We start from the raw sequence: 15,931 nt of genomic DNA on the forward strand, positions 1-15,931 counted from the left end.
CGCCCCTTTTAAAATCCCCCCCCCACTCACGTGGTGGGAGAGTTATTTGTGTGCACATGCACGCGCCTACTTAAAATCGCATGCACATGTGCATGCACTCAGCCTATTTTATAACATGCATGCATATACGCGTATGTTATGAAATAGATGCATCCAGGGGCACAAGCCAGCAGATGTTTAAAAGTTACCGACTATGTGCGTTAACACATGACAGGATGTGCATTCCTGATTGTAGCACATTCCATATCTTCATTGTGAGGAATGAGGCCAAAGCCTAATATCTACAGCATTTTCAATTGCACCTCCTGCAGTTTATTATTACACTTATAGATTATTTTGGGATTAAATGAAACATTTGCTTTTCAGAATAAAATATTAATTTGTAATCCTTTTTACTGTATGTTCAGTTGCTTCATATTTCATCGGTGCTGAAGCACATTGATAAAAGTATCTTCTGTTAATCTGTCTCAGGTTATGTTGCTAGTATATTAAATAAGTGAAGCTTACACACGTGATAGTGTTTAATCACAATGCTAGACATTTTTCAGTCACAAACTCATATAATATTCTAACAATAATTTTCTTAAGGGAAGTGCACTTTTATAATACTTAATGTTATGCAAAATTCATTTTTAATTTTGGAGACTCTTCAGTGCATTTTCAAATATGTATTTTATATTTGATTACCTGCCTTTTCTCTATCAACAGCAGGGCTGAATTAGCCAAGACGTAGGTAATTCATCTGGTGGCATCAAGGGGACCTCTCTCTCCTAGCTAGTAGATCTTTTTCTCCACTGAGCATTTGTGGGAATTACTGTGTTGCTGTTGTCTCAATTTTTTTTCTTCTAAGCACCAGCACGGACGTGTACCTCTTTCTTTTTCTACAAAAACTTTTCTTTTTTTCATATAAAAGCTGTCTCAGCAGCTCCTAAACAGCACTTTTCAGTGCTACTTTGTAAAGAAAACTTTTTTTATTTTTTTTTTTAATGTCTGGAAAAAAGAAAGCCACAGGATTGTATTTGGTAGGAGGATGTTTCCATTGCCTGGGACTAGATCACAACCAGAGCAACTGTTTCGACTGCAGACAGATGTCCCCATGTGCCCAAAGATCGAGGGCCTGGAAAATGGAGAAACTGTGTAAATCAGTCAGAAGCCACAGTCAGTCCTCTTTCCAAAACACAGCCTCAACTGCTTCCCCAGGAATAGAGCTCTTGAAAAAAATATCTTCCCCATTGGTAGAATAGGCTGAATCCTCTGGGTTGAGTTATCTGAAATGTCATGTATCAGATGCACATCACTTTGTGGAGCAGCTGGTGCCAAAGAAGCATCAAGTTTCAGGTGCATCAGTGCCATCGACAAATCAAGCTCTGGAATATTGATCCTTAATACCTTTGGCCATTAAATCAACTGAATGGATTGTTCTGTTGTTGACGCATCATGTTGCAGAGCTTCCCATGCAGCCGTATGATGGCCTATAGTGAAGGTTAACAGAGGCAGAAGGGAATATAATACCCTGCCCCACCAACTACCAGGGCACTTATACCAACAAAATTAATGGAACAAGGGATATATCTGGAGACCCCAGATCCCATTTGTTCTCTTGCCTCTCCTATCTAATCAGCCTCCAATCCAAATTTTGTAAAGCCTGAAAGATATGCAGGATTCCATTCTAGTATCGGAGAAGGATGGTGGACACACAACAACCCTCTAGTTAGAACTCTCAGCCCTGCTATGGTCCAGAGCCATAGAACTGGTCCCCTGGGCTCAGTGCGGCCGGGGGTTCTACTCCAGGTATTTTCTCATTCCAAAGAGAACAGGTGGCCTCTTGTTTAAGGCTCGACCTCCGAGCCTTAAACAAGTTCCTCCATAGGGAGCGGTTCAGAATGGTATCCTTAGGCACCTTACTTTCGCTTCTTCATCAAGGGGACTGGCTTTGCTCTTGCGATCTCCAGGACTCCTACGCCCACATCGCCATCTTTCCACCTCATCGGAAATATCTGCGCTTCATGGTAGTATCAACTTTCCATGTTAAAACCATCATGTTATCTATATTTTTCCCAAGACCACGCGCACATAAAGGTGACAGGGCATTTCATACAGTAGACTGTAACGGAGCATTGGCTTATCACAAAAGAACAGCCACAGTATCAGGTTTCACAACTATTCATCGCTTACAATCCTATCAGACTGGGCATCATAGTAGCTAAACGTTTATTGTCCAACTAGCTAGCAGACTGCATTGCACACTATGCTGTATGCTAGCAGAACCTACAAATTAGACACTATCAAGGCTCATCAAGTTAGAGCCATCGCTGCATCAGTGGCTCATCTGCAAATTGTACGTCTCAGACATCTAGAAAACTGCACCATGGGTGTCCCATTACTGCCTGGACAATCTCTCAAAGAGTGACAGTAAATTTGTTCAAGCAGTTTTGTATAACCTATTCAGCCAGTAGTCTACTCTTTACGATTGGGTCTGGATTGCTTATTCAGTAAATGCTCCGCTGCAATCCTCAGCGTGGGACTCCCCACATGTCATGGCTAATTTGGCCCTCCTTGTCAACGGAAAAGCAAGTTAGCATACTGTAAACAGTGTTATCCATAGACAGCGTTATCCGTAGTCAACAGGATGAGTTAGTCCTGCTAAATACCTGCTTGCTTCCCTGAAGAGTTGACTAGCTAAAATTAGCTCTAAAATCGACTGAGAGGGCTCACAAAGAAATACCTATGCAGGAATTCTGCACATGCTCAGTCGAGCAAAAACTGTATTAGCTAGGAGAGAGGTTCGTTCAATGCTTCTGGATGACGTCAGCCACGTATCATGGTTAATTCATCCTGCTGTCTATGGAGAACACTATTTATGGTAAGCAAATTTACTTTCACATTAAGCGCTCAAAGTGAGGTACAACAAATGCTACACCAAATCTAAAAATACAGCTAAATCAGTATAATCAAAAACTATATCATAAATACATCATAGAAGACACAATTAAGGAACAACTGATAAAAACTAAATTAAAAAATCAACTCTTGGCATTATATTCCCTACAAATAAAAAATGAGGCTAGTCTAAATACACAGAATTCAGTGGTGCAAGCTTTCATTATGTTTTATTGTTTATTCTTTTCTATTATGTCACTAAGATGTCTATTTCATCATTCTAAACTAGAGCTCCCTTTGTGGGGAAACAAAAAGTCATTGATTCCGAATCATGATTCTAGGATGTTGAAACCATTTATTTATGGCAGCTGAATTGGGATGTGACAGCAAACACATTTACTGGCTTGGCTTTTATTCTGTCTTCTTATGAAGGCAGAAGGACACGCATAGTGTTTAGTTGATTCCTTGCAACTGGCTTCCATGTATAAGATAAACCAAAAAAGATGAGACCATGATTTCAAAACTGAGCAAAACAGTTGTTCAAAAAGCTGACTGCGTATGTGCCTCTTTCTTGACAAGTCAACAATTTCTAACTTCAGATGGGCACATACACTAATAAAATCTATGCTTTTAACAGAAAATAAATGTATAGGTGATTTAAACAAATGTGCACTTGGCTATTGGCTTTGTAATGCTTTGGGATAGTAATAGGTGACTACAGAACAGTGTGAACTCCAAATATCGACCAGCACACCACTATGCTCCATACTGGTATGTAACCGAAAAAACCCATCTATAAGAAAAGGCCCCTCCCAAAATAGCCACCTGTGAGCTTGCACCTCAGTGCACTAATAGTCTCCTTCCAAAATTCCTAAAATTAACCAGGTATTATAAAATGCATGTTCTTTATGTGTATAAACTAAACCAATTGTATTACTTACCTTGTATAGGAGAAAACAAACCATTTACAATTTCGGTTTCTTTACAAACTGCACTGTATATCAGCAGTTTAGGACTAGAAAGTTTTTTTTATAGGTTTCTCAAAAATAGAAAAATCAGTGGGGGAGAAAATATGATGAAATGGTGAAAAGAGATTCAGGAGAGCAAGTCATTATCAGTCACATTTTTGCAGAAGCTGTAATGGTGAAAAATTAGAATGGGTTATGTCTGCTTATCGTCTTAAAAGCCTGCCATTGCTTTTTTCACATTTTATACTGTACTTGATCACTGACATTGGTGGAAATAAAGGACATTTTCCTACCCACCAATGAGGTTTCTCAGTGTTCCACCAGAATAGCCCAGACCATGCGTTGTCCTCCCTTCCACTGGGCAGACACAGGCCAGAGATCTCCTTTCTGTTTCATGGGTGTGTTTATTTCCTCTGCTTTAGTTATGATACATCTCCAAGCTGTCAACAAAATAACTGTAGCTCTGTTTGCTATGCAACAAGTTCAACATATTGAAAATGAGAAAATGACATTTATAATTTATAAATGACTTTCTTCTTTTTCCCCATCCAGCCCCTCCTTGTTACCCCCTATAAGTAGGCTATTTATTTAAACTCTTGTAGTCCACAATTTCCAAAGAATTCTGTTCAATTCTGAAGGGAAGCAGATTTACCAGTCACATCTGTGTGAGCTTGCTAGGTGTTGAATTGCCAAGTAAACTCCAGAGCTTTTTTGTACAGGCAAAAGCCTTTGAGCATATTTGACTGTTCCCATGCTGTAGCCTCCCCACAGCTCTCCTTGGTTCCTTCTTGTCTGCCAAACACATGTTTCTAGTGTCGCCACATTCACACCAGGAAAAAGTTGTTCTAATTTCTGCTTTGGTTAGTTTTGCCTGAAAAATCTTTTTTTCCTAATTATAACTTGAAAAAAAAATGAATTTTTTTCAATATCTCTATTGCCAGCCCTCACTTTTTTCTCTTCAGTGGTATTGCATCAGCATGCTGCCCAATTGATTTGTTTTCTTTCTTTCTTTCTTCAGACCATTGTCTATCAAGAGGAAACATTTTTTGCCTTTGATTTCATACTGTTTTTTCTTCATGACACCTGAGAAGCAGATTAACAGCTTCAAGTTCTGTCACAAGTGCAACCATCAAATACCCATTACCATTCATGATCAAGACTGCTACAAATATTTGATGTAAGACCACAACAATTCTGGTTGTGAATTCTCTAAGATGTGGCCTCGACAGGTTCTGAGTCCTCTGTGCCAGTGAGCTTAAGTCCAGCTCCTAAAAGACCCAACACAAGCATTGAACTGCTGGGGACTAGGCTTGTGCCCAAGAGAGCCTCAACCTTTCAGCTTCTCAGTCTAATGATAAGCCTAGAAATCGAGAAAAATCTTGCTCCCCCACTGAAGTCTAGGCCAGGGGTCAGAATACTTGTGGAAGCTGTTGGTGTAAAGATTCAAGCAGCAGCTACAGTGCTTTGATACGGCTCTTTGCACAGCTCCTAAAGCTCAGAAGTGCATAAGGTGAACTCTACCACCTAGGTACAGATGCTGCTTTTGTCCAGAGAATTGACTCTGCTGAAGAAAAGGAGAGTGAACTATCCACAATCTAATGGGTTGCTGAATCTGAGATAACATGGTTTTATGAAAAGTTATTCAGCAACTAGAGAAATTGGATCAAGGACAAGCACATAGCAGTTTTTTCCTGGATTTCTGCAAAGCATAGGAGGTTTATGAACAAAATGAAAAGCCTTGGGAATGTGTCCCAAGGTAGTAGAATGGATTACAAATTGATTGACTGACAGTTGACAGCAAATAGTTGTAAATGGAACATAATCTGAGGAGAGAAGAGTGATAGATGAAGCGCCTCAATCTGTTCTGTGCCCGTTTTTGTTCAGTATCTTTGTGAGCAATACTGCAAAAGGAAAGGTTGGTTTGGAGCATTATATAAAAAAAAATTATTATTTTTTTTTTTTTTTTTTTTTATTGTCAGTTAAACAAGGGCAGAGGAGGGTGATGAAAAAAGGCTACAATGTATGGCTTGTAGCTTGAAAATTTGAACATTGACCTCCACACCTTGCTATTTGTTCTCTTGTATTTAACCATATGCAGATGATTTAATTTTAGAGTGTAACATTTTCATCTGATCGTCAGTCTGTGTTAGACGTTATTGGCCCATGTGACAGACTGGGGCCCATGTGACAGACTGGGTTTTGTTAGACAGGAATGATTCAAACCATTTCAGAGTTGTGCCTTGAATGCCAGTGTCCCTTGAGTGTTGGATCAGGAGTTGGTGATCAGTATCGAAGGCAGCCAAGCAGATCAAAGAGGGCAAGAAGACTGTCGCACCCTTGGTCTGCATTTAGGTGAATACTATTGATAATGGCTAAGAGGCAGAGTCTGTACCAGGGCCTTTTCTGAAGCCAGATTGGTGGAGGTGTAGGATGTCGTATTCTTCTAGAATGACTTGGAGATGGAGGTACACCACTTTCCACAACCTTGGACAAGAAGTATAGGCTAGAGACTGGGCGATTATTTGTTAATTTTTTGGGGGTCAGAGCCAGGCTTCTTTAGGATAGATTTGATGAATTTTTTTTTTAAATGTGGAAAATTGGGAACCTTGGGATAAATTGGTGTTTTATTATGTTGGTTAGCCAGGGAGATGGGTTTTGCTTCAGGTTACAAATGAATCTTGGGGATAGATAAGATCTATTGGGTTTAGATTGGTTGATTCTCTGTAGAGTTTTCTCAACATCCTGAGGGAAACTGTCCTGAAGTCAGATAGAGGGATAGAGTGCTATAGGTTTGTTAGGACCTGGGCATCGTTTTGGAGAAGGGGGACCTTTTCCAAAAGAATGGGCTCCACCTTAACCAGAGTGAAACCAGGCTGCTAGCACTAACTTTTAAAAAGGAAATAACTTTTAAACTAGTAGATGGGGATTGGGGGGGGGGAGCCAACAGTCGCTCAGAAGCTCAGGGTTCAGAATGATATATCTTTGAATGATATTAAAGGAACAGGGAAACTCTGGCATCCCAGTAGAGAGGTTGCAATAAATGCTAAAGTGGACTAGGAGCTCTTAAGTAAAGAGTAGAATGAGCAGAAAGATTCCAAATTACCCCTATCAACTGATAAGCAGGTTATTAATACAAGCAAAAAACATACTTTGAAATGTCTTCATACAAATGCTAGAAGTCCTAAAAATGGGCCACAAACAGCACCAGCTGCTTTTGCACCTTATTATAATCATTTGAAGTTGTTTCATGTAGATATTTATATTTTTACCATCTATAGTTAACAACTTTATTATATCCCAACAAATTAATTTTTCATACATTTTTAATAATTTTGCTATTTGTAAATTTTAATTCCCATATCATATCTTATTAATAACAATACTTAGCTCCCACTGTAGCGTTCGAACAATGCCCAACATGGACTATGTTTCAGCTGTCACCAGCATTCGTCAGGGGACGCCTTGTGAATTTATCACATATCCTACAAATAGACAAAACAGATTAAAAACACTCATATTCTCACTCCAAGGGTATAATACCAGTCTAATGTTTTTCACAAGAAATGTTTTCATGACTATTACTAGTTCTTTACTTACATCAAAATAAATTCTTTAAATTACACATCTGTTCACATCAATGGCGCCGCAGCGTTCAAACAACAACCAAACCCTTCTCTTCCTCTGTCTTTTATCTACGTCATACACCAGAAACTCTACTTGTCAATCACAATCAACAAATAGCTGATTCATTTAAAAACCCAAAAGTCTTAACTAAAATACTGACCAATTGATCTCTTTATTTAGACCGCCCGGGGCCACCGTATCAAAATAATGAATCAACTTTTGTTCTCTTTTTGTAATAACAAATTATCAAAATAACCCCCCCCCCCCCCCCCCCACTCGTTCACATTCCTTGGGTTGATCAATCGCCACAAACTTCATATCTGAAAAGGCATGTCCTAATAACAAGCAATGCTGCACCAAAGGTGCCTCAGTCTGCTCTCTTACAATCGCGCTCCTATGTTCCACCATCCTAACCCGCAGACATTTAGTTTTACCAATGTAGAGGAGTGGGCAGAGGCACCAAATACCATAAATGACCCCTCTCGTAGAGCAGTCAGTATGGAATCTCAAATGAAAATTGCCCCCTTTAAAAAAGGGCAACACATCACCACTAAATGACTGATCACAAACAGAACACTTATTCCACAGGTAATGTCCCGTCATCGAGCTTTCAAATTGTCTCCTGAACTCGTCCCCAAAATTGGAATGCACAACTCTATTCCTAATATTCTTGCCTCTCTTTAAGGCGAAACGGGGATTCTCTTTGAAGATTTTATGTAAACTTAATATGTGCCAGTATTTCCTGATGCTTTTCTGTACTTGATAAATACTAGGAGAAAACGGTAAAACACATACTAATCTAGGATCTATCTTGTGCTGTGCTGTACTGTTCTTTTGGGCATCAGCAGGAGATCCCTATTCGCCCATCGGGTTCTTTTATAAGCTTTCTTCAAAATTCTCGTTGGATACCCCCTCTGTTTAAACCCCTCTGTCATCTCTCTTGCTCTCATCTTATAGTCATTGACATCCGAGCATAAACGTCTTAATCTTAAAAATTGTCCTATGGGCAAGTTTGATCGCAAATGCTGGGGTTGGCAACTTTCATAGCGCAATAGTGTATTGTTGTCAGTGGACTTGCGATACAGTGTAAATTCAGAACCCCAATCATGCACCTTTATGAAAGTGTCCAAATATGATACCCTGATCTTACTGAAGGTAGATGTAAATCTTAAATTGGGATCACAAGTGTCCAACCACTGCATAAAATCATCAAAAACTTCAACATCCCCCTGCCATACAATCAGGACATCATCACTGTAACGTTTCCATGATTTGATATATGCACTGAATGGATTACCTGATAACCAGCGAGTCTCAAAATCACCCATAAACAGGTTAGCCACATCCGGCACCATTGAGGCCCCCATTGCTATCCCTTTAGTTTGTAAGTAATAACTCCCATCAACTAGAAAATAATTATTCTGTAATGCCATAGTTGCTAAAGTTATCACAAAATTAACCGGTATCCAACCAACAGACATAGTTTCCATTAGGGTTGTACTAACGATCTCATTGGCACCATCCTGTGGTATATTTGTATACAACGCAACCACATCTATGGTCGCTAAGGCCAAATTCTCACAAGGACATAACATTTTTGCCAAATCTTCCAACTGCGTAATCATGTCTGAAGAATCTCTCACAAAAGATGGTAATGATTTTACTATAGGTGCTAGAAATTTATCCACAAAGATGGATAACGGCTCTAATAAGGAGCCTCGTTAGGACACTATAGGTCTTCCTGGTGGCTTTGTTAGTGTTTTATGGATTTTAGGTAGAACGTACAGTACTGGTGTTTTAGGAACGTCCACTGTCAAAAACCTCTGTTCTCTTGAGGTAATCCAAGATCTTGTAAAGGCTTCCTCTAACTTTGTTTGAGAGGGGCTAAGGTCTCAAAAGCTATGGAGAATTCATTGTTCCATTGATGGTACTAGTCGTACTGGTGAGCATGTTGATGAATTCACTTAGTTTTTTGCATATGACTGAGGATAGTTTTCTGATGGTAGGTTTGAGAATAGGAGCCTGAAGGATTTGTTTTGGGCGTGGGATGGTGGTCTCGATTAGGTTGTGTTCTGACCATGAGATGAGGACCAGAGATATTGAGTTGGGAACAAAATTCACACTTGAGGAATGGAAAATTGGGGCAATGAAACAGCCAAGTTTGTAAGTAGGAAGTTTGATTAGTTAACTAAAGCCAAGGCTGTCCGTGTTTTGGAAGGTGGTGGAGTGCCCTTTGAAGGGAGCTTCTGCATGATAGTGGTTTTGTCAATGTCACATAGGATTCAGAGCGTTTCTTTGAGTGGTAGGTAAGAACAATTTTGAGGCCCTTATTGCCTTGAAGTATGATCTGCCTATGTGCTGGCTCAATAAGAAATACACGGATTTCCCTCTTCCACACAGCCAACTTCTCTCCTTAATCAGTCCTCAGGCAAAGATCTTTTAAGTTTTGAAATTATTTATTGTACAGATAATTTTCCATTACTTACAATTGTTGCTTCCAAACGTATATATGCCCCAGGCAGAGATCTTTGTAGCTGGAGATAGGCAGGAGAAGGGAGATGGAGTTTCTTGGGATTCAGGATGAGAAGGCAAGGGATTTTGAAGCTGATTAGTCTTTAGAATTAAAGCGATGAGAAGAGATGTAAAAAAGCTAATTGTATTACAGAGGCTGCAGGCACTTCTAGCTTTGAGGCAGCATGCTTGAGACTGACTAACAGTCTTATTTATTTATTTAAGGCTTTTATATACCGACTTTCTTGATACAGATCAAATCAACTCGGTTTACATCGAACTAAGCAGAACTATAACCAACCATTCAACCAACTATAACCAACCAGTCTTGGAGAGTGATTACAGGAAACGTCCCCACAAGCTGGGGCTAGAGGGCAAGATCCAATGGCAGCGAGCCTATGATCCATGTGACGCAGGGGAGAGCATGAAGGGCAGTTCCTTGAGCTAATAAGGCACTTAAGACTCAAGTTAGATTGAGAGAGCATGCAGACCTTTCCCAATGAGAGAAGCAGGGGGGAGAGATTTTCTCTTAAAGGCAAAACTCCCCTTAAAGGCAAGGCTCCAAAGGCTTTTATCATGGGTTACAAATAAAGACTGCATTAGACATAGTTAAACTACAATGTATATGCAGGTACACCATGTACCCACTGCTGGGGACAGAACAGCCTATTTTCTTGGTAGTCACTAGTTTGAGTGCCAAAAAGCATGTAAAGATGATAGCCACGCCTCCTCCTCAGCCCATGAGACGGGCGGTATGGAATATTTGATAGCCAAATGGGTAGAGTTGAGCAAGGCTGATTGTATCACTTTTGTTTATCCAAGTTTCTGTGAGGCATAGGATATGGATTCAGGATTCAGGAGCTTGAATTCTTCAGTTAGTCTAGGACAGCGGTTCTCAACCTGTGGGTCGCGACCCCGGCGGGGGTCGAATGACCAAAACACAGGGGTCGCCTAAAGCCATCGGAAAATACATATTTCTGATGGCTTTAGCCGCTGAGAAGTCGCGCTACCGTCTGCAGCAGCGCTATTCAGCTGGAACGCACGCCGTTATGGATGCGCGTTCCAAACTGAATGCCTGCGCGCATGCGCAGACGTGATTGCATCATCCGTCCGGGGCCTAAGGGGCGGGGGAAGCGGGGGGAACGCTCCACAGTCCATAGCGCATTACATGTGTCCGGCGCTTGCTGACGTCATCAGTGGGCGGACGCAGCAAGCGCCGGAGGACAGAAACCTAGGAGGCAGAGAGGCAAGAGGCGGAGAGCCAAGAGAGCCTGCGAGACAGCCTGCTGGTGTAAAAAAGGTTAATAATGTAAAAACAGTACACACACCATACACACAATACTGTGTAAGGTGCTTTGTGTGTAATCATTTCTGAATTGGTAAGCAAGAAGCAAGCACAACCATCTCACTGAATTTGGCAGCATACTGTTGCAAAATATTGCACTGTTGTTTACTGTTACATTACTGTTATATTTAAACCCATGCTATGCCATGGTGAAATGTTATTTATTGGAATTAGTAATAAATATTTCTCAACATATGTTATATGTAAAGCCTGTTGCTAAGTTATTGTTCCCTGTAAACCGAGGTGATGTATAGCATACGTACCTCGGTATAAAAGATTCTATAAATAAATAAATAAATAATTTAAATATTGTTTTTGTGATCACTATGTTTAAATTATGTTTGATTTGTAGCAATGAGAATAAATAATGCATATCAGGTATTTACATTCCGAATCATAACTGTAGCAAAATTACAGTTTTGAAGTAGCCACCAAAATTATTTTTTGGTTTGGGGTCACCGCAACATGAGGAACTGTATTGCGGGGTCACGGCATTAGAAAGGTTGAGAACCACTGGTCTAGGATGTGGTAGGATTTGTTAGTGGAGTGAGTATTAAGGAGGCCAAATTGTAAGAGGAGAGGTGATTTTGATTTGATTAGTTTGGACAGATATTTTGGACTTTAGGGGTATGTAGTGAAGATTGCATGCATGAGACTGGGTGCATTCCAAAACCCTATATGGATTAGACAGATTTGTTGAAGCACATTATAGTGGATTGTAAAGGGTCACTCTATTTCTGTACAGTATGGTGGTTATTTTTTTCCCTCCTTCCTGATGATTTATGAAGAGGGAAGAAAGGTTAAACATTTGTGGTTAAACAATTTTGGTAAGAGTGGAGGATGGTCATGTACTGGAGGTTATGGAGCAGGGGAGGAGAGGGTAAAATGGCATGTCAAAAAGGAAAGGGAGCTGAATAAGATTAGTCTGGCTTGTGATAGGTGAATCTGAGTAAGTCAAGATGGTGGGACTTGGAGGGTTACTTAGTGTTTGCTGTCAGAATCCTCTAGTTGCCAGTGGGGATTAGAAGTTATGCACAAAGAGGCATACACTTTGGCGATAGGCTCGCTGTTTATGTCAGCAGGGGAGGAGTTAATGATTGTAAGTTATTTATCCAATTTGCCATTTCTTTGGCTGCATAGACTGTTGCAGTTGAATTTCAAAACTTGATTTGAATGCTACCACTAAGAGGGATTGCCGTTTTTCTGTTCTCCGTTTAGTTCCCAGCTTGGATTATTGGATTGGATATAGACAGTGGATTGCCTTACTTGGAAAGAAGTTTCTTTTAGGAACTTTCCACTATTTTGTCATTTCTTGTTAAGTGCAGAATGAACCGATAGTGACAGCTCACCTATAGTAGATTTCTTGCAACTGCCTTCCGTGTATAGGATAAACCACAAAAATGTACATGTAGAGTCCAGAATCGGATCCCCTGCCTTTGTTTTTAATTTAGAAAGAATGTAGAAATTGCTGCCTTTTGAAAAGGGGCTTAGTCTTTTCTCATTGAATAATCTGGAATGCTAAGAGTATTTGGCTCCATCTGACTCACACTCTTGATATTATGGGGGTCGATTTTTAAAAGGAGTTCACGGTTCCCGGCATGAGCATATCGTCGTGTCTTTTATAACACACATGCGTCGGCGCACGCGTGTTATAAAATACAATATCTATGCACACATGCGCTGCGGATTTTAACATCCGCACGCACATGTGTAGGCTGATGGCCTCCGGGGGGGGAAATTTTCAAAGCCCATGCGCAGCGATGGGACTAGGGCTTCCCTGGTTCCCTCCCAGTCTGCTCCAATTAAGGAGGGACTGGGAGGGAACTTCTCTATACCCCTACCTAACCTTTCTACCCTTTCCCCTCTCCTCCCCGACCCCTAACCCCTCCCTAGCTACTTACTGCTCCTCTGGAGCAGTAAGTAATCTAACAACAATACAGATTATATATCTGTATCCAAGTTCCATCTACCTGTTCATTGTAAGACATTAACTTGTCATTGTTTCTGTTTAGAATATAAACCGAATTGATCAGTAATTCTGTTATTGGAAAGTCGGTATATAAAAGTGCTAAATAAATAAAATAAATAAATAAATAATCCTTGGAAGAGAGGCTGGCCACTAGTGCACTTGCCGATAAGAGGCTTGTTTTGCAATCCTTTTAGGTTTTGTTTTATTTATTTATTTATTTATTTATTAGACAGTCTTCGTTTTATGTAGAGGATGAATAAATTCAGACAAAAATCAGACGACAAAATTCAGACGACAAAATTCAGACAGAGGAGGTAAAACACATCCTTTAGTATTTTTGTCTCCACTTAATGGAAGGGAGGCAATTCTCAGTGGAACATTTGAGAAAGAAAACAATTTCTAAACTGTTCATGAGTAAAGATGACTAAACTGCCTTCCTTTTTTTTTTTTTTTATAAAGGAAAACTATATGCACCATGCTGTCATTAAAAACTTGAAGGATCTCACTTTGCTCTAAGTATATGCAGTTAGTGTAATGTAAACACTACAGACTGAAAAGTATGATGGATTTTTCTTTCTTGACTGTAGTCTAACTTATTTTATTCTTTATTTCAAGGTTCACAGACAAGCTTCTAGAATCTTCACAGCTGAGAGAATTCCCTGAAGAATTTTTAATTTTATTTTTTTCCTTGCATCTATAATGCAGCAAATTTGGGACATTTTTTTTTTTTAAATACATTTTCTCATGTTTCTACTTTATTTACATACTAGTTACATTTATTATATGTCTGGGTAATATCAATGTAGTAATACTAATAATAAATCATTTAAAATGCAGATCCCCCTAAATGTTGGCCAGAGTACCAGGACTGCAGGCCTTTTACTATTGAATGCTATTTAACAGCAATCCAAAATTAGTGCTCACAAGGAAGAGGCAAGAATTCATAACCTTCTGCAGGGCATCATTTTACTGGAGACACTTAATTGCAATTGACTTTCTTATTGAAAATATGATTATACAGTTCTACCCAAAAAATACACAAAGAATGTGATAAAATAAATCCAACATATTTGAAAAAGTTTTTTTGATGGAACGATATATTCAATTTAAAGTAAACATAAGAAATTGGCAAGAAAAGGTCTGCTGTAAAATGAAAGACATGCTTTACGGAGGGTTTTGCAACATTCCCACTTTTGGTATGTGCATTGTTTTTTAGATCATTTTAAAAATTCAGCCAATGTAAAGTTGTATTAAACATATGATGGCATAATTTAGCATGATTGGGGTATTTTTTTCCATTTGTTCGTATGTGATTTTCAAATTAGAGCTCTAAAGTAAACTTAGGAAGCCTTTTTTTTGAATCTTCACATCAGGAATCTCCGTAAGTTGTGCTACCTATGCAGTTTAGAAAGCTCATACTACGCCATTATTGGACCTTTGTCCAGTAAAAAAAAAAAAATTATAGAGAGATATATCATAAGCTGTACAGAATTCGGTTTTCTCCTGGTCATTATGGCTACTACAAGGCTGCACTACAATCTTCCCATTGGAATTAGTTTGCCGAGAAAAAAATATAATCGGAGCGAAGTACTAAATTCTCTTTCTGATATTTGTATGGTGTCTTGAACAAAGGTCCCAAAGCACAAATTGCAGGTGCACTGGCTGTCTGTCTTAAAGAATATACAGTCTAGGTGGCTACCTGAACCTCTACAAATTTTTTAGCTATTAGGCAATTTCCTTTTTGGACATATAATGGAGCATTCATGGTGAATTCTCTAACATCTTCCACTTCACCTGCAGACCTGCCTAGAAAGGGTTATTCACCCACATGCATGGTGGCCCCTTTGTCTCTCAAAACTCTCTGTTCCAAATATATTTGCTCCTATTTAATACTGGAATGGTGCTGTTATACCTCCTATTATAATCCATGGAAGTGAATTTTTATTCTTATTCTTTTCCTTTTTATGGCAAAAACTAGGAAACTTACCTGTCTCCCATAATGCTGTTTTGATCAGTCATAATTGCATTATATTTTTTCTTTGTCATCTGAAGGAATATGGGAAAAATACTTTGTATGTAAAAATGCCTGCATTTTTTCCCTTAATGAAACCTCTTTTAAAGGAAAATACTACTTTCTCTACAGACGCAAGGTACTTGCCTTACTACCTACAGTACCTTTCGCAACATGTATGCCATCTGTATTATTCTCATCTAAACATTTCATTTTTCTTCATTCTTCAACTCTCTCTGACCTTCCCAGATGCTTCCACTTCTTACTCATTATGCAGATCACACATATGAAATAAGAGACCATTTGTCAATAAAATGGAACAATTAAGTATTTCCAAAAAATGGAAAGACCAACTTGAACTGTTACATGTGGAAAATTTCCCTGTTGACCTTGTGCCAGGGTTATATGATAGGTTGTGATTGGATTCCTGGCTCTGGCCTACTGCTTGAAATACTGAAGGGATAAGCTTTTCTCCTTCATTTGGCAGCCACAGTAGGATCATATTGTGTGGCTGAAAGAGAAGGGATGCGTTATCCACCAAGTAGTACTTAACACCCATCTTTAAACGCCTTAGACAATATAAATCATATTTACCCTGACCCCTATACCCAAGAGTGACAATG

General features: G+C 39.3%; 1 protein-coding gene across 1 annotated transcript in view; it reads left to right on the forward strand.

The window, feature by feature from the left end:
• Positions 1-14,571, forward strand: part of ZUP1 (zinc finger containing ubiquitin peptidase 1) — a 79,724-nt gene extending 65,153 nt beyond the window's left edge. Inside the window, exon 10 of the mRNA XM_029596448.1 lies at positions 13,913-14,571. Within this exon, the coding sequence (XP_029452308.1) occupies positions 13,913-13,960 (48 nt within the window). The 3' untranslated portion in view covers positions 13,961-14,571. The remainder of the gene's footprint in view (positions 1-13,912) is intronic.
• Positions 14,572-15,931: the final 1,360 nt, after the last annotated feature.

The sequence above is a fragment of the Rhinatrema bivittatum genome, chromosome 3, assembly GCF_901001135.1.
Source record: "Rhinatrema bivittatum chromosome 3, aRhiBiv1.1, whole genome shotgun sequence".
NCBI lineage: Eukaryota > Metazoa > Chordata > Amphibia > Gymnophiona > Rhinatrematidae > Rhinatrema > Rhinatrema bivittatum.